The sequence below is a fragment of the Trichosurus vulpecula genome, chromosome 8 (assembly GCF_011100635.1).
Source record: "Trichosurus vulpecula isolate mTriVul1 chromosome 8, mTriVul1.pri, whole genome shotgun sequence".
Lineage (NCBI taxonomy): Eukaryota > Metazoa > Chordata > Mammalia > Diprotodontia > Phalangeridae > Trichosurus > Trichosurus vulpecula.
This window is the reverse complement of record NC_050580.1, coordinates 208,544,379-208,568,872: the sequence shown is the minus strand read 5'-3', so window position 1 is coordinate 208,568,872 and position 24,494 is coordinate 208,544,379. Positions and strand designations below refer to the sequence as shown.

General features: G+C 42.1%; 1 protein-coding gene across 4 annotated transcripts in view; it reads right to left on the bottom strand.

Moving 5' to 3' along the window:
• Positions 1 to 19,260: 19,260 nt before the first annotated feature.
• SMOC1 (SPARC related modular calcium binding 1) overlaps positions 19,261 to 24,494 on the bottom strand; it is a 208,821-nt gene continuing 203,587 nt past the window's right edge. For 2 of the 4 annotated variants that reach the window (XM_036736294.1, XM_036736296.1), the window contains exons 12-13: positions 20,135 to 20,188; positions 19,261 to 19,655 (exon numbers count right to left, since the gene is read on the bottom strand). In XM_036736294.1, the coding sequence (XP_036592189.1) occupies positions 19,642 to 19,655; positions 20,135 to 20,188 (68 nt within the window). In that variant the 3' untranslated portion in view covers positions 19,261 to 19,641. Of the gene's footprint in view, positions 19,659 to 20,134; positions 20,189 to 24,494 lie in introns of all 4 variants that reach the window. The other 2 variants (XM_036736295.1, XM_036736293.1) reach the window with 2 other exon arrangements.

Below are 24,494 nucleotides of genomic sequence, written 5' to 3'. Positions count from 1 at the left end.
GCCTGTTAAGAGCTAAGTTCTGAGGCTATAATGACCAAAATGATATAGCTCCTTGCCCATAAGGAGCCATTTGGGGGTAGGGAGGTGACCAATAGATATGAAATACAAAAGGAACTTCTGGGGTGGAGAATGCATGAGGAAGTACCAGCAATGGGTGTGTGTGTGTGTGTGTGTATGTAGGTTCAGGAAAGGCTTCTTGTAGAAGCTGGCACTTGAATTGAACCTTCAATGGAGCAAGGGAGCTTACCAGAGGCAGAGATAGAATGTCCTACACAAGGAACATTAAGGAAGTCATTTTGAGTGGAAAGTAGAATTCATGACTAGGGACGAGAAATTTTGAGGCCAATGGCCAGGGCTGGAGGTATTTCCAAAAGCAGGAACAAAGCAAAGCTAACTGACCCACTGAGAACTCAAAAGGGTCAAGAATGAACCCCACAGCTTTGACTTCTTTAGGCCAATGTTGCTAACTCTTCTTGATGGTTTCTACTTTATGCTGTCTTTGACTTCAGAGGATAAATCAGTAGGCCAACCCATAAGTCCCTCTTTCCTTTTTCCTGAGTTCTATTCTCTGTGGGGCAAATTTGAAGAGGAGGGAGTAGACTGAGCAGGTCACCCCAGTAGCCAAAAGCATATTTCTAAAAGAGAGCTTTCCCTGGAATGAAGTGGTTGTAATTGAGGACTCCAACTGATCATCAAAGGAGTCCAATTTCAAAAAGAACTTTCCCAAGGGTACTTGATCTAGGAAAGCCTGGAGTCAACTGGTATGTGCAAAGAGTCAGAGACATCTAGAAAGCTGGCTACATCAAGAACAGGTTATGTCAAACTAATCTCGATTTTATTTTTGACAGGGTTATTAGAACAAGTGAATGCTATTAACATGGTACATCTAGATTTCAGCAAGGCATTTGGCAGAATCTCTCTTGATATATTTGTGAACAAGGCAGAGGGATATGAGCTAGAGTAAAGTATAAGTTAGCTGCATCCAGAACTAGCAGAATGACCAAACCCAAGAGTATTGATTAATGGATTGATATCAATCTGAGGGAAGTCTTGAGTGGAGTGGGAGTGCCCCAGGGATATGACCTTGGCCCTATGCTTTCCAATATTTGTATCAATGACTTGGATAAAGGTGTAGATTGTATGTTCATCACATTTGTATAGGGCACTAAGTTGGGAAAGATAGATAACATGTTGGATGACCAAGGCAGGAGCCAAAAAAAAATTTCAAATCTTGCATGATAGACCTATTAAGATGAAATTGAATAGGGGTAAATGTAGAGTCTTATACTTAATACCAAAAAAAATTGAACTAATGTGCACACAAGGGTGAAGTGTAGCTAGCCAGTGGTTTGTAGGAAAGATAATTGGGGACTTTAGCATACTGCAACCATAATGGGGGTCAACATGGTGGTGACATGAGAGTCACAAAAGCTGATATGATTTTAGGCTGTATTAATAGACTAATTAGTGTCCAAAACAAGGAAACAAGTTTTCTTGCCCAGATCACATTTGGAGTATTGTGTCCAGTTCTCTTTACCACATTTTAGGAAGGACATAGACAAGTCAGAATACTTGTCCCAAGGAAGACCACCAGGATTGCTTGGGTTTTGGAAAGTCAGTTGAGAATGAGAATCAATTGAATGAACTGAAGATTTTTAGCTTGTAGAAGAAAAGAATTAGAAGGAAGGTGACATAATAACTATCTTCAAGTGTTTGTAAAGCAGTAGTATGGAAGAGGGATTAGACTTTTATAGCTCCAATGGGCTGTACTAGGGGTGATGTGTGGAAGTTGCAAAGTGATATAGTTAAGCTTGATCTCGGAAAAAAAAACCATAATGAAGCATGCTTCCTGCCTCTTGGCATAGAGGCAATGGATTATAGGTGCACAATGAATGATACATACTTCTTCAGACAGGGACAATATGTGGATTTATTATACTTGACTATACTAATTTGTTAAAAGGGAGGCCATCTATTATTGCTCAGGGGTATGGACAGATATGGGGGTAGGGGACTTAGTGGGTATAGCTAATGTTGGGGGAGGATGGAAGGAGGGAAGGAGAGAAGTGGATGACACCCCAAATTAGATCGCTTCAACAGTTGATGGGTTTTCTCTTTCTCTCTCCTACTAAAATTCAAGCTCTTTTTGCATTTTCCTCAGGAGAGACAAGTATTTTTTTTTTTGGCTACATGTTTAATTAAGATTAATATACACCTTCCCTTCCTCCCCCATCATCGTCATGACCTACTATGTCTGAGCTTATTTTTGTCATTTGGTATAACAGTTGGTCCTCTTTTGGTTGTGGGCAAGTACTTCTTCTGATGCTTAGTCCAACCATTCTCCATTTTCTTGGGGTTTTCAGTATACCTGTTTGTAGTTTATTTGAGCCTTCTTTAACACCAAATAGCTTCTTTTCCTTTCTTTATCACACAGAGTCTCTTAAACTCCAGTCTCTCATGCTTTCTGTCTGTTGGGGGCTTGGAATCTAGTTTATTAGAAAGTGCCTGTGAGATGAATGGACCAGGCTTGACTGTTTCTTAGAGTAGTCACAATGCAGTTAGCTGACTTCTTAATTAGCCTGCCTTGTAAAAAGCCATAAAGAGGAAAAAAGTCAGTCCAGAGGTGTTCCTTTCCCTCTTTTTCACCTCTTCTCATTTTGTTCTCAATGGAATGTGCTTATCCACATCCCCTATACCCCACCCCTTCTGCTCCCAGGCCTCTTGGCTGTTGATTTTTAATGGCATCTTGGCTAGGTGGGTGCAAAAGGTTCCTGGTCACCATAATCCCTATATTATCACCAATAGGAGGCTGGAAGATTGTGGGGAATGACAATTTGTCATTCTTCTTCCTCCTGATTATCTGCTCTTCTTCCAAATGGAGGAATTTCTGGGAGCAGGAGAGGACAGTGTTCCTCAGGATATTTCCAACTGAGTCTTTTAATAAGATACCACACAACTCTGCCACTCATCCCCACATGAGGAAATGGACAAATGGCCACCAGAGAAAGACTGCCAACACCCACTCTTTCATATCCTTCTTATATTTATAATAGGGCTGCGGGAGTTAGCCACATGACCACTTCAGAAAGACTGCCACTGGCCAATCTATCATAAATCTCCTTTTATTTAAAATTGAAGTTTAAAAATGAGATATTTGAAGAAGAATGTGTGAAAGGGTATAAAAATGAGAGGTATAATGGAATGTTCCATATATCAAGTAATGGAATATATTTATGTTGGAGTTGTATGGACTGTAAGTTTCAATGGGATATTCATGTTCAAAGTGTATAACATTATGGAGCTGCCAAGGTGGCTGAACACCAAATTTAGACCCAGAGAGGGGAGGGGACATACAGGTACCATGTGACGGAGACAAGTTCCATCTGACTTTAAATCTGGAATTTTTTTCCACTGGACCATGCTGCCTTCCTAAAATGAATCAACCAGCACCACCAAGGTTAAACTCATGGGCGTGGCCAAGACCTAAATTCTTCTTCAAACATCTTATTTTTACACTTCAGTTTGTTCTTCTATCAGGTGCATTTCTTATGCCTTCCTGTTACCCCCTCTAAAAGTATGCTGATGGAATCACAGAATTGGAAGGCACCTTAGGTTATTCAGTCCAAATGCTTTTCCAATTCATTCATACTTTCATTTAGCAAGCATTTCCCCCCTTTTAACAATTCTCTTTTTAAACATGAATTTGACAAACAACAAACATGAACATTCAATAAACAAGTAAAGAAAAATGGTTGTATTTGAAACTGTGAACTTCTATTATGTACAGTTTTTTAAAAAAAATGTATATTGCATTTAACACAATAGTAACAAAACTGCCCTGTTTGTCTCTGTTCTCTTCTGAATTTCCTGTGGCTCTCTTCTGTGTATTTTAAAAAATTTCCATTGATGTTCATCCACTTCTCTCCCTCCCTCATTCCACCTTCCCCACATCACTAGCTATACCTACTAACTCCCCTACCTCCATCTCTGTCCATACACCTGAGCAATAGATGGTCTCCCTTTTAACAAATTAGTATAGTCAAGCAAAATAAATCCACATATTGGCCATGTCTGAAGAAGTATGTATCATTGTGCACCTATAATCCATCACTTCTATGCCAAGAGGGAGGAAGCATGCTTCATTATAAGTGTTCTGAATTCATGATTGATTGGTTATTGCATTGATCACAATTCTTGTCCTTAAAAATTGTTTTCCTTTACGTTATTATAGTCTTTATACAAATTGTTTTCCTGGTTCTGCTCACTTCACTCCATATCAGTTCATAGGAACCTCAGATTCCTCTGAAACCATTCCTTTTATCATTTCATATGGTACAATAATGTTACATGATGTCATACCATAATTTGCTCAACCAATCCCCAACTGATTGGCACCGCTCCCCCTTGCTACAACACAAAGGGCTATTATAAGTATTTTTGTACATATAGGTCTTTTCTCTCTTTCTTTGACTTCTTTGGATTTATCCCTGGTCAGTAGGGGTGTCTATTCCAAATTGCTTTCCAGAGTGTTTTGACCAATAATTCCCAGCTTCACCAAAAGAGCATTAGTATATCAAGTATTTATTAATAACCTGCTGTCTTCTGGGCTAGACACTGAGATACAAAGATAAAAATGAAATATGAAATAGTTCCTGCCCTTCTTAAATTCTAATGGTAGCAAAAGCACAAAAGGAAATACAAAAGATATGTACAGCGTCATAGGCAAGAGTACATATTTTGAAATATCTGGAATATTAACAGACCTTAGACCCCTTGACTTCTCTTTCTGGGGTATGCTAAAGGAGAAGGTGTACTCAATGAAAATCACAGATGCAACACACTTGACTGAATGCATAAAGAGTGAATGTGCTAAAATTGATGGCAATGTGGAGTTATTGCATCAAGTTGACGTGAATCTTGCAAAGCACATCAACCTTTGCATCGCAAATGATGGAAATCATATTGAACATGTTATTTGTTAATATTCCAATTAAATAAAATGTTGTTGAAAATTTCATTCATTTCTTGAAAATATGCATTTTTGCCTATGTGTCCAGACTTCAGGAACACCCTGTAGAGTCAATACAGGGGGCTACTAACTAGGGAGTTTAGGAAAGGAGAGAAGGGTACTGCAATATGAATTGAACCAATGCAAGGATGATTCTTGCATTGGTTCTCCTTTACAGGAGAGATTCTTGCATTGGTTCTCCTTTGCGGGAGAGATTCTTTCATTGGTTCAATTCATATTGCATTTATTAACCTCCTACTATGTGTTGGGCACTGTGCTAGACAAAAGTGAAACAATTCCTGCCCTCAAGGAACTTGTACTCTAATAGGAGGTGAAACTGTATGAAGGAAAGTGATGGCTAGAGAAAGGAGTTTGGTCTGGGGAATTGCAGGAATATTGAGTGGAACCATAGGGTAGTTAATAGTCAGACTCTTTCCAGAAGCAATGATAGCTTTGTTTTGATTACTATTGCTGAAGAAAGTAGTGAAAAGAGTTGAGAGGATAGAATATACATGCAGGGCAGATGGAAAGATGTCCTGGGTGGATGGATGTGAAGGATGGTCTCGGGCTGGCTAGATATCAAGGGTTCTGCGAGCATTCCTGACACATGGTCATCCAGGTTATGCTTATACAGCCCCCAAAACAGGGAACTCCTTGTCAAGGCATTCTTTTCCATTGTTGGACACCTCTGATTAAAAGGCTCTTCCCTCAGCCTATCTCTTCCACCGCGCACCTCTCACTCATGGCTCTCAGTTCTGCTCTCTGGAACCACACCAAATTAAGACTAAATCTCCTTCCACGTATCAGTCCTTGAAATTTTTGAAGAAAACTATTATGTTTGCCCCAAGCTCTGTCTTTTTTTAGGCTTAAATACTCGCAGTGCCTTCAGCCCTTCCTTATGTGAAGGAGTTTACAATCCTACACTCTGTTGGTTGCTTCCCTCTCCACAGGTTCCACTTGTCCATTTCTCTCTTAAAACATGGTACCCAGAACCAAACCCAATACTGCCAATGTGGTCTGACTAAAGTAGAGTACACCAGGAATAGTACCTCCCATGTTCTAGACACATACTTTATTCATGCAGCCTTGAATTATGTTCCTTTTTTTGGTTTTTATGTCATAAAGCTCACATTTACATAGGATTTTAATGTCCCCAGATCTCGGTAGACTCTCCTGGCTAGCTGTTCACATAATTTTCTCTAGGTGTCTCATTATGCCTGCCCACTTACACATTTGTCACATTATCTCATTTTCAGGCATTATTCTCCCAAAATGTACTTTCCTGTAAATGCTCCTAGCCATTTTCTGTACTAGGATTAAAAAAAAAAAACCTGGGTTCTAGAACTGATTTTGGAGCTAACCAGCTGGTGACCTTGACATATTACTCAGATCATAGATCATGGAAGGAATTGTAGGTGTAGCCTAAGTCAACACCCTCATTTTATCAATAAGAAAATTGGGGCCCAGGGAGGACCTGCCCAAGACTCCAAAAGATGTAAGTGGCAAAGCTGGGATTCAAACTAAGGCACTGCGAGTCTAAATCTAGTGTTCTTTGGGCCTTGGTGTGCTGATAAATGTTTAACAACTAGCTCTCCAAAATGTGCGCAAGTTATACTTTTAAGTTGAATCAGCATTACTAGCCCTTTCTCCATCATTCCCTCAAGTCTAGAAAATCAACAGAACAATAAATCAAACCCTGATTTGTAGCATTTGCCAGTTTCTAAGGTGTAAACTCTCACGCTGAAAATATCCTCATCTTTAAAGTGAAGAGACTAGACTAGATATTCTCATAGACCACAGGATCAAGAGCACGAAGGGACCTCAGAAGCCATCCAGTCCAGTCGCCTCATCTTACAGAGGAAGAAACTGAGATCCAGAGGAGTTAACTGACTTGACTTTGTTCAGTTGTTTTTCGGTCGTGTCTGACTCTTTGTGACCCATTTGGGGTTTTCTTGGCAAAAATACTGGAGTGGTCTGCCATTTCCTTCTCCAGCTCATTTTACAGATGAGGAAACTGAGGCAAACAGGGTTAAATGACTTTTCCAGGGTCACACAGCTAGGAAGTATCTGAAGCTGGATTTGAACTTGGGTCTTTCTGGCACTTTAGCTATTGCATCACTCAGCTGCCCAATTGACTTGACTAAGACCACACAAATACTAAGTGGCAGGATCAGAATTCAAAACCAGCTCCTCTCACTCTAAATCTATCGCTCTATCAGCTTTCATCTCTCGATGTGGTCAGGCAGGAGATTGTCATTATGGTTCCCTAAATAGGCCCTTTGAGTCATTTCTTGCCATTTCCTATCTCACTATAACTTTCTCTACCCATATGCAGTTCATGATGTCCCTGAATCACTCATTTCTTTCCTCAGAACATAGTATCAGAAATTTAGAGCTGAAAGGGACCTTAATGATTATCTAGTTCAGACTCCTCATTTTATTGATATTCAACTCTCTCATCTTGTAGACAAGGCAGCAAAGTCCGGGGTGGGGGGTGGGGAGGGGAGAGAGAGAGAGAGAGAGAGAGAGAGAGAGAGAGAGAGAGAGAGAAAGTTGAGATGAGGTACATTCTCTGTCCTCAAGGAGCTTAGGGAGGTTAAATGGATTCCCATTGATTGGTGAACCTCAATCAGTTGCCCTGTGTGTGAATATAGCCTTGGTGTCTCCCCCTCATGTGTGAGTCCCCTGAAATCTACCCCTGGGTTTTTGGGTAAGCATCCACCCCTAAATAAGCCCCCATTGATGTTTCCTTGAAACACTCCAACCAGAGGACACTAGTTCAAAGCCAAAGACATTAAACGGCACAGAAAATAAGTGACGTGGAAAATATACCACACCCAATCAAAAGGTATATTCTCCCATGGTTGGTAGAAGAACACATGGGCTAGGGCAATTCAGCCCTTTGAGCTGCATCTCCCTTGGAACCGCTCTTTGGCTCAGAAATGCAGCTTGCTTCCCATATAGCCAGCAATGTCATCTGGTCAGTCTGGCAGTGTCATCAGGATGTGAGCTGCTTTCTCCACTGCCTTAAATTGCTGGAGCTCCCAGTTGGAATATTCTTTTTGCTCTTGTGACATCTACTGGCAGCTTTGCTGAGTTTTCTAAGAGTTCTTCACTGAATTGGAGCTTCTATGTGGCATTGTCCTATGAGGGGAACTGCCTCAGCTATTTTAGTTGATCACCCAGGGTCTATCAGTTTTTTTTCAACTCAGACCCCCACAGTTAGCCAGTTATGTAGCCACCCAGCCATCTAGAGAAACTCTGGAATGTTAAGCCATTCTTTTTAACTGCTTTTCTTCTGCCTAAATGGCTGTTTTTGAATTAAGTCTAATCTCTCAGGGTGAGAAAATTCGTTTTATTTGCCATCGCTAACTTGAGTCCATACAGTCAGTGCATCTTTGTCCTGCTTTCTTACCAGCAGTGAAATCCCTGCTCTCCCTACAAAGATATCAATGGATATATGATCTCATCAATGTGGACATTCTCTCCATAAGTACAAACAGGTACCCACCAACACTGGTTCAATCAATGGAATCTTGTCTAGTCCTCTAATAAGTCTTATATAGAGTATCTGTTCAACATACCAGAGGCCTTTCTCTAGATTTATAATATTTATTTATAATAGAGACCATCTCTGAGGTAAAGGGGAAAGAGCTCTGGGATCAGTGGGATAGGGTTCAAATCCCTTCTCTGGCACTTCCTGTGTGACCATGGGCAGGCCACTGAACCTCTGGGGGTCCAAGTTTTCTTGTCTGTAAAATCTTAATTAGGTTTGACCGTGATGACCTTTGATGTCACTTTCACTAGATCCATGTTCTTACCCCTCACTCTGGCTATTTTCTAATCATAAATGTCCTGGATGAATTTTATGCCATTTTAGCACCCTAACGACTATTAGTCACTACTATTAGTAACACGTTGCAACCTGGTTACACCTACCTTTGTCCTTTGAGTCACTTGCCTCAATTATGGACCTAAATGTTGACCTCAGGTGTTAGTAGGTCAGTAAACATTTATGAGATGCCTATTATGTGCTAGGCACAGTGCTAAATTCTGGGGATATAGGCCAAGATGGCGGCTGGTAAGCAGGGACTGGAGTGAGCTCCGTAGGGAGCCCCTCCAAAAACCTATAAAAAATGGCTCTGAACCAATTCTAGAATGGCAGAACCCACAGAACAGCAGAGGGAAGCAGGGCTTCAGCCCAGGACAGCCTGGATGGTCTCTGGGTGAGGTCTATCCCACACGGAGCTGGGAGCTGGGAGCTGGGAACGGAGTGGAGCAGAGCCCAGCCTGAGCGGCATGGAACATCCAGACCAGAAGCCGGGCGGAGGGGGCCCTAGCGCCCTGGATCAGTGAGCTGCGGAAGTTACCAGACCCCTCGACCCACAAACACCAAAGACTGCGGAGAAGGTTAGTGGGAAAAGCTTCGGGAGTAGAAGGAGTTTGAGGTTCGGCTTCCATCCCCGGGGGCAGCGGAGGTGGGGCAGCTACAGCTGTTGTTACTTCTGGCTCCAGGCCCACCTGGTGGGAGGAATTAAGTGGCGGATCAGAGCAGGGGTACACAGCTTGCCGAAGATCTAAGCCCAGTTCGGGTTGGGGGTTGGGGAAGGAGCAGTGCTGGTGTGGCAGAGCTGGCACCTCCCCCCCAAACGTGGAACATAGAACTCTGTAGTCTACAAGCAGTCATACCCCACTGAAAAACTCAAAGGTCAAGTTAGTTGGCTGGGAATATGGCCAGGCAGCGAAAACGCACCGAGATTCAGTTTCAGACTTTGCATTCTTTCTTTGCTGACAAAGAAGACCAAAACATACAGCCTAAAGAAGTCAATAAAGTGCAAGAGCCTACACCAAAAGCCTCCAAGAAAAACATGAACTGGTCCCAGGCCATGGAAGAACTCAAAAAGGATTTGGAAAAGCAAGTTAGAGAAGCAGAGGAAAAATTGGGACGAGAAATGAGAAGGATGCGAGAAAACCATGAAAAACAAGTCAATAACTTCCTAAAGGAGACCCCAAAAAATACTGAAAAATACACTGAAGAAAACAACACCTTAAAAAACAGACTAACTCAAATGGCAAAAGAGCTCCAAAAAGCCAATGAGGAGAAGAATGCCTTGAAAGGCAGAATTAGCCAAATGGAAAAGGAGGTCCAAAAGACCACTGAAGAAAATACTACTTTAAAAATTAGATTGGAGCAAGTGGAAGCTAGTGACTTTATGAGAAATCAGGATATTATAAAACAGAACCAAAGGAATGAAAAAATGGAAGACAATGTGAAATATCTCATTGGAAAAACCACTGACCTGGAAAATAGATCCAGGAGAGATAATTTAAAAATTATTGGGCTACCTGAAAGCCATGATCAAAAAAAGAGCCTAGATACCATCTTTCAAGAAATTATCAAGGAGAATTGCCCTGATATTCTAGAGCCACAGGGCAAAATAGAAATTGAAAGAATCCATCGATCACCTCCTCAAATAGATCCCAAAAAGAAATCTCCTAGGAATATTGTTGCCAAATTCCAGAGCTCCCAGATCAAGGAGAAAATACTGCAAGCAGCCAGAAAGAAACAATTTGAGTATTGTGGAAACCCAATCAGAATAACCCAAGATCTGGCAGCTTCTACATTAAGAGATCGAAGGGCTTGGAATATGATATTCCGGAGGTCAATGGAGCTAGGATTAAAACCTAGAATCACCTACCCAGCAAAACTGAGTATCATGCTCCAAGGCAAAATATGGATTTTCAATAAAATAGAGGACTTTCAAGTTTTCTCAGTGAAAAGACCAGAACTGAATAGAAAATTTGACTTTCAAACACAAGAATCAAGAGAAGCATGAAAAGGTAATCAAGAAAAAGAAGAAGAAAAAGAAATTGCAAGGGACTTACTAAAGGTGAACTGTTTTGTTGACATTCCTACATGGAAAGATGATGTGTATGATTCATGAGACCTCAGTATTAGAGTAGTTGAAGGGAATATGCATATATATGTATATATATGTTTATGTATATATATAAGTGAATGTGTATGTATGTATATATCTATGTGTATATATATGTATGTGTATGTATGTATATATATGTGTGTGTGTATATATATATATATATATATGTAAAAGAGAGAGAGTAGACACAGGGTGAGTTGAAGATGAAGGGAAGATATCTAAAAGAAATAAAATGAAATTAAGGGATGAGAGAGCAACATACTGAGAGAGGGAGATAGGGAAAGATAGAATGGGGTGGATTATCTCGCATAAAGGTGGCAAGAGGAAGCAGCTCTGTGGGAGGAGGGGAGAGGGCAGGTGGGGGGTAATGAGTGAACCTTGCTCTCATCAGATTTGGCCTGAAGAGGGAATACCATACATACTCAGTTGGGTATCTTACCCCACAGGAAAGAAGAGGGAGGAAGATAAAAAAAAATAAAAGGGGGGGATGATGGAGGGGAGGGCAGATGGGGGTGGGGGTAATCAAAACAAACACTTTGGAAAGGGGACATGGTCAAGGGAGAAAATTCAATAAAGCGGGATGGGTTGGGAAGGAGCAAAATGTAGTTAGCCTTTCACAACATGAATATTGTGGAAAGGTTATACATAATGATACACGTGTGGCCTAGGTTGAATTGCTCGACTTCTTAAGGAGGGTGGGTGGGAAGGGATGAGGGGAGAGAATTTGGAACTCAAAGTTTTAAAAACAGATGTTCAAAAAAAAGTTATTGCATGCAATTAAAAAATAAGATACACAGGCAATGGGGCATAGAAATTTACCTTGCCCTACAAGAAAGGAAGGGAAAAGGGGATGAGAGGGGAGGGGGGTGATAGAGGGGAGGGCTGACTGGGGAACAGGGCAACCAGAATATAAGCCATCTTGGAGTGGGGGGAAGGGTAGAAATGGGGAGAAAATTTGTAATTCAAAATGTTGTGAAAATCAATGCTGAAAACCAAATATGTTAAATAAATAAATTTAAATTAAAAAAAATAATTTAAGATCTAAAAAAAAAATTCTGGGGATATAAAAAGAGGCAAAAGACAATCCTTGCTCTCAAGGAGCTCACAATCTAATGGGAGAGATGACAAGCAAACAAATATGTACAAATAAGCTATATGCAGAATAAATAGGAGGTAGTTAGAAGAGGGAAGGCATGATGACTAAAAAGGGTTGGTAAAGGCTTTCCGAAGAAAATGGGTCTTTAGCTGAGATTTAATTGTTGCTGTTCATCCTTCGTTCTCGAAGAAGACCAATGACATCAGGAGGGTGATGACTTGACTTACAAGTGAATTGGATTTAAATGAGGCAGGGCTGTGCCAAGTCATCAGCCTCACTATCTCCTCCTGAATCACTGGAGTCCAGTGGCCAGATACAGGTCAAGACCACTGGTGGTGGCCCTGGACCTTTTTAAGTATAGATCTTAGTCTTTCCCAGTTCTCAGTTTGTCTGAGGCAACACTTATTCAGTAATTAAAGGCTAGGTAAGAATTGAGGCAAAAGATGGCCTAGTCTGCCTTCACAAAAGTATTGGTCTGGGAGGAGAAGACCCTCAGAGTTTCTGTCCAGAAAAGAAACTATGGCTATTTACATTCACTCTGAGCCATCAAAACCCAAGCAGATGAGGTTTGGACTGGAAACTATTATTGGCCAATCAGTGAAAGCCAGAGTGATTTGGGTTCAAAGGCATGGTCGGGTAACTCTATTTGAACCCCAGTGGACTTTATGATTTCTTGAAATAAAGCTCTGGAGGTGGGACTTAAAAGCCAGGGAAGGCAGTAGGTGGAACTTAGGAAGGAGAGCATTCCAGGCATGAGGGAATAGCCAAAGAAAATACCTGGAGTGGAGAGATGGAGTGTCCTGTTCATGGACCAGCAAGGAGGACAGTGTCCCCAGATCATAGTAGCGGAGTAAGATGTAAGAGAAGGAGAAAGGTGATGGTAGGTTGACTCAGTGGGAGACTATTTGACAATACAAGAGCCTCATTCTGCTTTTGGCCCCGATGTTCTGAATCCCTAGAGAGATCTGGTTTCATTACGTTGGGGGTACTCTTGGAAATCTCTAAAATTTTATGATCCAATTCATAGTGAACAGGAGACCTCAGAGGTGCCCCTGTGGGAAGGAGGTCTGGCCACTGTGGTGATGATATGGCAGGAGAGCAAAACCTAAGAGGAATCAGGAACAGGAATAGTGACTGCCCTGTTTTGCTTGGATTGGGGGGGGATGGGGTAGATGAGATGGTTGCAGAGAGGTGTCAGAAAGTGTTTAACAACCCTAGGGAAAAGAATGTACACAGGGCACACTTTTAAGTTTAGGCTGATTAGGCTTCCTGCTCCTTCTCCTCAAACACAGCTAAAGCCTTCATTTGTGTAAGAGAAACAAAGACGGTCCCATAAACCAGGAGAAAGGAGTTGGGAAATCCTGGGGTGTCATAGGGGATTTTCATTGCTTCCAAAATTCGACTTTTCCCATGTAATGGTGACTAGACAGAGCCTGTATTACTTTTCTCCTCCCTTGCCACTATTTAGTGGTACCAAACGCATGGTTGGGGAAGGGGAAGGATGGGCAGCAAGCTCTATTGGCAGTTCTCCACTGATGAAAGGACTAACACTAATGATAGCTACCATTTACATAATACTTTAAGGTTTGCAAAGCACTTTACAAATATTATCACATTGGATCCTCACAGCAACCCTGGAAGGTTGTGTTGTTATGATCTCCATTTTACAGTTGAGGAAACTGAGGCAGAGTATGAGTGAGTCGCCGAGGGTCACACAGATAGTAAGTGTCCAAAGCAGGATTTTGACTCTAGTTTTCCTGACTCTAGGTCCAGCTATGTTCTGTAGCTGACTAGAGTGATAATGGGGGACAGGGATAGAAGGAGCTAGATAATGTTAAGTTAGGGTGGGTTAGTAGATTTGGGGGAATTACGCTGGAGTCTTTTTGGCTTTGAGGAGTCACCTAGGTAAAGATAACAATACAGGGGATGAGATCTCCACAATTTTATCAGTGGCTTGGATAAAGCATAGATGACCTGTTTATCTCATTTGCAGGTGCCATAGAGGTGGGTGGGATAGCTAACAAAACAGATGGAGGGTATAGTTCGTAGTAGATGGGGCCTCTGAGGTCACTTCCAACTCTGAAATTCTGTGACTGACTCCTTGAAGTAGTGTTACAATCCCAAATAAAGTCTTACCTTTCCCAATTGGAGCAAATGGAGGGTAGAGATGAAAGGCTATGGCTAGGAAAGACTGTAAGTTTCTTGGGTGTGAGTGGCATGGATAATGTCCATATTATGGACAAGATAAGACTGCCTAAGCTTATTGGCAAGAGCCACAGCTTGGAACCCAAGGCCAATTATCTGATTCCCTTCCCCCAAGAAGTCCCTCTGGTTACCAAGTGGAAGCCAGAGGTACGCATTCCATCCTTATTCCCTCTCCCTGTGTGTCCTGAAAAAGTGATTGTTTTTCACATAGTATATATATTCAATGGTGAAAAACCAGGATGAATGAACATACATCTTGGGGAAAGGCAAGGGTAAACAACATAGGAATTTCTCCAGCTGCTAGTAGCTCCTCCTCTCAATATTATTTTGTGTATACTTATACACATTGCCTCTCCCTATAGCATGCAGTCTCCTTGAGAATAGGGGCTTTCAGCCTAGCTCATAGGAATTTAATAAATATCTGTTGATTGATACAAAGTTCAGACTGAGAACATGGGCTTCTTTCATTAAAAAGCTGTAGTTAAGTGGAGATGAATGGGGTGGGGAAGAAACTTCACCAGTATGGTTTTTAGAAGACCACCTCCTTCTCATCAAGGAGGGGAAGGAAGGTTAGTGGACAACCTGGGCTATTCAGTTTGAACTCCTACCATGGATCTGCTAGTTTCACAGGTGACTGAAAACTGAAAAGGCAGCAAAAGATCTTAAAATCGTAGATTCAGAGCTGGAAGGAACCTTACAGGTTATATATCTATCTAGCCTAAAACCACCTCTCCCCCTTTTATAAAGAAGGAAATAGGGGCAGCTAGGTGGCGGGGTGAGTAAAGCACCAGCCCTGGAGTCAGGAGGACCTGAGTTCAATCCGGCCTCGGACACTTGACACATGCACTAGCTGTGTAACCTTGAGCAAGTCACTTAACCCCAATTGCCCTGCCAAAAAACAAACAAACAAAAAAAACAACAAAAAAAGAAGGAAATAAAGGCTTGGCAGAGCTAGGGGTTCAAACCCAGACCCTCCACATGCAGATTCAGTGTCTCCCAAATGTATTATGTTGCCTTCCTTAGAAAAGGAGTTAAATTAAAAGATGTCGGCAGCAAAGACTTAATTCTTTGTAATGATTCTCTGACTTCTAGCCAGAGAAGAGGGTCATAGTGCAGTGGGGAAGAGAATTGACAAGGGCAGATACATGACAAATGGAGAACCCTGGAGGTGTTGATGTTGACCTTCCTTGCCACATATCTCTCATGGAGGACAGCGGGAGAAGAGAACACAGATCCTCCCTTCCAAAACCAGGCTGGGACTAAATCTGTTCTCCAGAGAATGACCCAGCTTCTTGGTATTTGAACGCTAAATGATTTTCAGGTCTGTTGGTTATAACCTAATGTGCCTACTGTATGTTTACAAGTGTGAGTTATAAGGACATAAGCATCCTCAAAATTTTGTTGACTTGCCAGCAAACATTGCCATCTTGTGGCCATATCTTGATTATCTCGCCAGTGCACTGCAGAAACTAAGAGAGAAGCAGGGCAGAATCCCAGGGCTCCAAGGTCACAGTTGGGAAATTTCAAGTCAGCCTAGAAAGGTGGACTTTCTAGGAAACAGGAGGGCCCCAGAGACAAAGAATGCAGACACTGAGATTTATCCATTTTTAAATTTTATTTTAAAAAGTGACCAAACCCCTTTCTTCAATACACAAATCACCCAAACCACTGCAGAGAGTCAAGTTCTGGAGTGGTATCTGTATTCAGCCTTCAACATATAACCATCACTCCAGGGAAAAGTGTAGTCTGAACGTCTGGAGCAGCACACCATTTAGATAAGGATGGAGCCTTTTATTAACCTGGCCCCCTGAACCCATCTTGGAATACACATCCTTCGTCCAGTCAGCCTCTCCTGGGAGCAGAGGCACTTTTGGTTTAGATCAGCATCTTTCCCATTCTAATCAATCTGTGTCACAGCTCCATTCCTCCCAAGTTATTCTACCCAGGTCTAAGAGCCCACTTTTGGTCACCCTAATAGGCTGCTCTGTCTTTAATCTAAGGTGAAAGATGAGTGATACATGGGGTCCCTTCAATCCAAAGTGGCTTGGGCTCTACAAGCAACCCCTGTGGTAAACCTTTAAGCTGGATGTTCTTAGCCTGGGGCCCATGCATAGATTTTAGGGAACTTGGATGGGGGAAAAATTACATCTTTATTTTCACTAATCTCTCACTGAAACTTAGCATTTCCTTTAATTATTTTTTAAAGCATTATTCTGAGAAGGGGTCTGGAGCTTTTACCAGATTACCCAAGGGTTTCGTGACACCAAAAATGGTTTGTTGTTGTTCAGTCGTTTCAGTCGTGTCTGACTCTTTATGACCCCATTTGGGATTTTCTTGGCAAGGGTACTGAAGTGGTTTGCCATTTCCTTCTCCAGCTCATTTTACAGATGAGAAAACTAAGAATCCCTAAGGGTCTAAGCTCCCTTATCTAGACAGTGGATGAACTTTTCTCTAGGCATTAACAGCATGGTCACTAGAAGATCAGGAGGAATAAAAGAAGGGCTAGTGGACAAACTGGCAAATTCACACTGAAGTGGGACCTAGTTTGGGCATTACTTACCCAGAAATTAAATGCAGCAAAAACCCACTTGACCTAAGTAAAGGGAAGCCAAGCTTTGGATGGTTCTCTTGGGCTAAAAGGGGAAGATGGTATTGAAACACCTCAAAGACAAGTGTGTCATGCCCTATGTCCTATCCCCTATAATCCTGGCTTCTTCTCTACATTTCTTGGAGGGTCAGGAAAGATCTGGTGGGAGGACAGGGACTAGAATGTGAGTTAACTTTATGTGAAGGTAGGCTTTCTTGTTCCCTAAATCCTAGCCTAAAATAATGTAGTTGTTGGAATGACAAATTAAGGTCCTCTCCCTGAAGACATGAGAGCTAACATGGCATAATAGATAGAGGACCGGACTCAAGTCATGATGACCTGGGTTCAAACTTGCCTCAGACACATACCATGTGATCCTCACCAAGTCACTAACCCCTTTGAACCGCAGTTTCCTCATTGACTACCTCATGGCATTGTTATCAGCATTGAATGAGACTGCATGAAAAATATTTTTCAAAATTTTTCGATCAGTTCTATAATTTTATTGGTATTGGTAATTCCCTGGGAAGAAACTCCTTCTACCAATGTGTATTTTTTATTTGCTATGCAACTTACAGGCAGCTAGATGAGAAAGACTCATCTTCCTGAATTCAAGTCTGTCCTTAAACACTTACCAGTTGGGTGACCCTGGGCAAGTCACTTAACCCTGTTTGCCTCAGTTTCTTCATCTATAGAAGGAGTTGGAGAAGGAAATGGCAAACCACTCCAGTGTCTCTGCCAAGAAGACTCCAAGTGGGGTCACAGAGAGATGAACACAATTGAAAAAAATGATTTAATAAATGCACTGATAGTTTAAGTGATTTGCCTGTGGTCACAGCCAGTATGTGTCAGAGGCAGGACTTGAACCCCACACCATGCTGCCTTTGGCCAATTACACAGCACTTCATAAGTGTAGACTTAGTATTTTTGGTCATTGTGTGGAGATGATCCTGGGTTGGCACAGACTATGCCAATGGAGTGCAAAGTATGCAAGGTTCTCCCATAGTGGGAAGACTTTGACCATAGGCTTGGAGATGAACTATGCTCAGCTTAATTAAAAACAAAGAGACTCATCATCAGAGGGTTGGCTGCCAAGTAATTAATCAAGACAGAGCCATTGCTGTCTGCATCTAAGGAGGCATACCCACATCCATGGTATCCCAGATCTCCTAAAGAAGTGCAGACAAACCTGTAAATTGGCAGCTCCTGCAAGGATGGCTGGCTGAAGCTACCCCTTAATTCTTCACTTTCTTTTGGGACAACACTGCATTCAGAATGACTATGTGATCTAAAATTTCCTAGATTGACACTCATTTTAGAAGACTGTGCCAATGGACTAAGATTATTAATATACTGATGACTTAGGGTTTCCTTAGTTTGTGGATATAGGAGTAGTTCTCACAATTCTTCGCTTTCTTCTTGGTGATTAAAACACACAAAATTTTATACTTGCTGTTAACTCCCTTACAAGAAAATTCATTGTGGGTGACTAAGGCCATGAGAGCAGGGACTGTCACTTTCTGCTTCGACCCAATAACCAGTTTTCCCATCTGTGCCCATTCTCCAAAACTAGGAAGAGAATGGAGGAGACTTTTAAATCCCATTCCTGGTGCAAAATGCTGCTGCCACCAGAACTCTCTTGTCTCATGCATTGTAAACCTAGCCCATACATAAATTTCTTTCACTATTTCCAGTTCCCTGAACCACAAGATGTACCAGTCCTAGAGAAAGCTAACATGTTCTCTCTCTCTCTCTCTCTCTCTCTCTCTCTCTCTCTCTCTCTCTCTCTCTCTCTCTTTCTCCCCCCCTCCCCTCCCTTTATCTCCACTCTTCCAATCAACTGAATTCAGCTAGCTCTTCCTCAGTCCCAAATGGTTACAAAAAAGTGTCTTACAGAAAAATATACAATAAAGCCTATATTAACCCCTTCCCCCAACTAGGAAGCCCTAAATCTCTCTCCCAGAGGATTCCAGAATGCTAATGAACTAGATTACAAAGAATTTATTTCCCAGAGAAAGGAGGGAACGTCTTCACCCAGGCACCTCCTAGGTACTTCTACCCTTCATAACCTGATAAAGGTGAACTTCTTCCCACCCTGTGTCCCAAGCTGAAACACAAATACCCTTCTAAGGAGGAAACACTAATAAACTAAGGCACTTGCTCCAAGAGCTACCAGGTTAGGGACTGTTTCCATCTGGGCAGTAGGGACACCTTCTTCCTCCAGTAAGGTAATCAGCAATCCCACCAGGGCTACTGCAATAGAAAAGGTAAGACTCATGTCTCCGTATACCTTATTGGGGAGAATAAGGAAGAAAATAAAGAGGGAGGGTCAGACTCCAAGCAGAATGAGGATAGATTATGAATTATTGGCTTCCCCAAAGCCTTTAGTAGAGTGAAGGAAAGAAAACATCAACTCTGAAGCTTGTACAAAAGAACTGTACAATTCACATATATATTTATATACAGTATATAAATCTCTTTCTTCTCAAGGCTGAACAAACGCCAACAAAACAAAACAAAACAAAACTCTAAAAGTTGTCAGTAGCTGATTCAAAAAAAGAGAAAAGTTTTGCTTTTTTTTTTTCCTCTTCTCTTCTCCCACTGTGGTATTCAATAACAGTGTTTAAAAAAAAACAACAGGACCCAAAACAAAACAACACACACATACACACAAATGAGAGAATGATTTAAAAGTGCAAACATTCTGGGCACCTCTCCTGTTAGGCGGGATGTGACTGGTCAGGGTCAAAGGTCTCTGATGATCCATTCTCTCTTCACGAACTCCCCACCTGCCCTTCTGCTCTTAAACCAGCTGTCCTACTGGAAATACGGATAGATGAGTACAGAAAGAAGAAAATACAAACAAAAAACAAATGAAGCTTCAAATAAGGTGGTGGTTGTTGGGGGAGAGAGATTAGAGGGCTGGGTCAAGAATCACCTTTAACCTAGGCTTGCAAATACAATTTACTAGCCCACCCTTGCCTCTGGAGGAACCCACTTTGCAGATTAGAATGAAGGACTTCAGTGTTCTTCTCTGCTCATTCCTTCCCCTGAGAAAATGTTTGCAGTCTGGTAGGCACAGGGTGGTTGTGCACGAGCCCTAAACTGTGTTGAACTGTTTATACACTCTTGTTTGCGGTATGGTGGGGAGGTGAGAAATTAGCCTATAATTTCCTTTGCATTCTCTCATTGAGAAATAAGAGAGAGCTAGAATAAGTTTTCCTGAGAGGATTTTGAAATAGCCAAGGGAAAAGGAGGGATGACAGAAAAGGGAGGGAAGGAGAGAAGTGACTTACTGAATGGGTTAGTGCCTTGTCTTTTTCCATTAGGAAAGCTGCCCGTGCTGCTACCTGTAAAGAACAAAAACATGAAGGTGATTCGTCACCAAAGGAGAGGGGGCAGCCATGGCTGTATCTGGTCTTTTGTTCCCTAATCCCCAAATGTAGGTGTGGGAAACAGGTGGAAACTGAGTGGCTGTGTTTATTTTCCACAAGTATTCACAGCCCTTGTATGCCTGGTTGGACTTGGAGTCAGGAAAAGCTGGGTTGGAATCTGTTGGGACATTTAGGAACTGTGTGACTCTGTGTGAGTTTCTCGGAGCCTGTTTCATCTGTAGAATGGGAGAACTAGCACCTCTCTCCCAGGGTTGTCGTGAGGATTCTTACTTGTAACGTAGAGGGCTTTAGATTTGTAGAATGGCACAGGGGCTGAGTGTAATTCAGACTAAACTCACGACCCTAACCAGTACCTTCTGCATGCCTCCCCAACTCCGTCACCCTCCTAGTCTGCTTAGCGCAAAGATCACTGAGCTTGGAGCAGCAAGAGACCTGACTGCCTCCCATGCTCCCATCAATCTACCACTACTACTACTTCTACTACTGCCTTGGGGTAAACATGATGTTGGATGAGTCATTTCTCTGGGTCTCAGTTTCCTCATCTACATGAGGGCGTTGGATTAGATGATCTCAGAAGTCCTTTCTACCTTTGAAACCTATGAGAGGTTTCTGGTAAAACCAGAGAGACTCACCTCTCTGTTTCATCTCATCTGAAAAATATTATCTGTCTTGCCTATTTAACAGGCAACAACTGCGATTTATATAACATTTAAAAAGTTTGCCAAGTACCATGTGTGTCCTCAAGAAGCCATATGACAAAGATATAATTAAGTAGGCCTAAGATAATTCCTATTTTATGGATAAAAAAACTGAGGCCCAGAGGGATTGATTTGTAGGCTTATAGAGTTAGAAGTGAAAGAGACTATGGGAGAGAGGAGGAAGGGAATAAGCATTTATTAAGTGCCTGCTGTTTGCCAGGCAATGTGCTAAGTGCTTTATAAATATACAAAGTCAGTAGTGAAGCTTTACTTTCTAATACAGGGGAGGAAGGAATGATATTGATTTTGGATAGATTTGGGTTGGTTTCCTTTTTAAGGAGATAAAGGAGGCCATATTTGGGATTTGATCCTGGGTCATTGGTTAGGCTTGAGTTAGGCCTGGCCCAGAATAGGGGAAGTCAGTATCTACATACAACTATATGCAAATTATGAACAAGATAAATCCAAGGCAGCTTTGAGAGGGAAGACACTAGCAACTGGAGGGATTCATGTAGTAGGTGGCACTTGAACTGAATGCTGAAGGAAAGTGTATTCTAAGAGACAGAGATGAGAAAGAAGTGCAATCCAGGCATGAGGTCAGCTAAGGAAAAGTTCTATAAGTGACAGATGGAGTATTGTGGGGGGGGGGGGGGGGGTGGTGGTAAAGCAAGTTAGCCAATCGATCCAGATTCTTAGACTCTAGTGTGTGGAAGAGGGTAACATGTAAGAAACCCAGAAAAGTAGGCTAAATAAAGCCAGGTTGTGAAGAGTTTTAAATGCTAAATAGAGAAGTTTATACTAGATTCTGCAGGCAGCTACTGAAACTTATTGAATGGGGGGATAACAAGGTCAGATCTGCCCTTTAGGAAAGTCACTGAAGACTGTATTGAGAATGGTTTGGAGTGGGAAAAAATTTGAAGCAGGGAGACCAACTGGAAAGCTGTGGCAAGAGTCCAGGTCAAAGGGCATGAGGATCTGAAGTTAGGAAGCATGATACAGATACTGACTCAGGAAAAGAGACAGAAGTAGTCATTAGACAGAAGGACAGGCTGCTCAACAATACAAAATGCTGCAGAGAGGTCAAGAAGAAGGAGGATTGAGAAAAGGCCATTAGGTTTTTTGGCAATTAAGAGGTCACTACTAACTTTGGAAATAGCAGTTTCAGTTGTTTGAAAGTTAGAAGTTGGATTGCAGAAGGTTTCTAAGAGAATAAGAGGAGGGGAAACCTAATACAGGCTACTTTTCCAGAATTTGGCTGAGAATGGGAGAGAGAGAGATTGATAGCTAACGGATGGCAGATCTTATCTCTTCCTCACTTCCTAACATATGTAGAAACAGGTGAGCAAAAACATCGGCTTTAAAATAGGGTAAGAGAAAAAGTGACAATCATTTGCCGAAGCGGATTAACATTGTTTTTCCTAGAGACAGAGGGATAAACCTCTGAAAGCATCTACCAGCTCCTGGAGTCCAGAGTATGGACAATAAGAGGATTAAGCAAAGCAGGAGTCAAGAACAGAATCGACGCCATCTTTAGCACCAAAAAAAACACCATCACCGATGAAGTAGAAAATGAAAAAGCATATGGGTGGGGTTGAAGGAGAAAGAACTGAAAACTTCAAGCTAGAAGGGATGATAGAAGTAAGCTCATCTATTCCCTCCCTGCCATTTTATAGATGGGGAAACTAGGTTCCGATGCAGTGACTTGACTGGAGCTAGGAAAGAGGCAGAGCTGGACTACAACTGGACCGCAAAGTCTTGTGACTTTGTACACAAAGGTGTACTGTTTCTGACATCCCAAGATACTTTCAGGAAGACAGGCACTGAGGGAAGAACAAGAAGGAGAGGGAAAGAGGGAAGAGGAGGAGAAAGTCACCGGGAGAAAGAAGCGAGGGAACAGGGGGAGTGGTAAAGACAGACGGAATGAAGAAAGGAGGATTGATCTCTCTCTCTCTCACTCTCTCTCTCTCTCTCTCTCTCTCTCTCTCTCTCTCTCTCTCCCCCCTACCCCCGTCTACCCACATATATACGTACATATAAATATATACATATATATCTGACTTTAGCTATCTCTCTCGATATCTATCTATCCATCTGTCTGTCTTGGACACCTATCCTAGGTATGAGAGGCATATAAAAACTGACACCAAACATGGAGGTCCTCTGACAAACACAAGGACAGTCTTGTTTTTCACCTAGGAAACTACTTCACCGTATCACGAAGGGCCAAGGACTCAAATTCCAAGAAGACTTAAAGGTGGGGTTTACTTTTAAAGCATCAGTTTGTAGATGTTGTATCACTAATGCCTCTGGTTTCCCCTCTCACCATCCCCTGCTTGCCTTCCTACCCATACACTGGCTCTTTCAGAGATCCCGAAAGCAGGACTATAGTCCAATTCAGGCTCCACTGACGTCTGGTGTACAAGCCTCAAGAGGTCCAGCAGAGGGCGATATGACCTCCACTTGGACTGGCCATTACAATGTCTCTGTGTTTCCCAAACTTTGCTGTTTTTTTTTTTTTTAAAGCAGTCGGAGGCAATAGCTCATTCTGCTGCTTTCTTACTTCACCCAGGCTTTTGCACTATCTTTCTTCCCCCATGATACAGCCACCCACTTGGGCTGGTTTCCTTTTTAAGGAGATGAAGGAATATTTGGGATTTGATCCTGGGTCATTGGATGGGTTAGGCCTGAATTAGGCCTGGCCCAGAATAGGGAAAGTCAGTATCTTCATATAACTATATGCAAATTATAAACAAGATAAATCCAAGGTACCTTTGAGAGGGTAGCCCACTCCCCACCGCCCACCTCCCCTCGCCCCTGTCTCTAGCACCAAGGGTTCTGGGCTTATACTTTCTACTTAATGAACTTTCAGTCTTGGTGCTTTTTTCCATCACCCATCAGGTCATTATAGATTCATTTTATAGATTCAACAGCAGTGCTTGCTTGAGGTAGAGGGGTATGATAGTATTAGCAGAGGGGACTGTGAATTTAACAGCAACAATAAGGTTCTCAGATTCATAGCAGAGAAGAAAGAAGAAGAGGGGGCAGCTAGATGACAAAGTGGATAGAGGGCTGAGCCTGAACTCAGCAAGACTCATCTTCCTTAGTTCAAATCTGGCCTCGGACACTAGCTAGCTGTTTGATTTTGGGCAAGTCACTTAATCCTGTTTGCCTCAGTTTCCTCATCTGAAAAATGGATCGGAGAAGGAAATGGCAAATCACTCCAGTATCTTTGGCAAGAAAACCCTAAATGGAGTCACGAAGAGTCGGGCACGTCTGAAATGACCCAACAGTAACAACAGATGTAAGAAGAACCTTAGAAGTCTAGCCTAGTCCTCTGATTTTACAGATGAGGATCCTGAGATCCAGGAAAGAGAAGGGAAAGCACATGAACACATTTTTCTGCAGACGTGATACCCTATGGAAGCCAGTACTCTGTACTGCACAAAATACTGCATCCCTGCTACTTGTCCGCTTTCTACAAAAGCATGCAACTAACTGCTCATGCCTGGTAGCTAGCAGAGCCTATGTTATCCTTTGGACTAGTAACCAAAGTTGGATAGGCA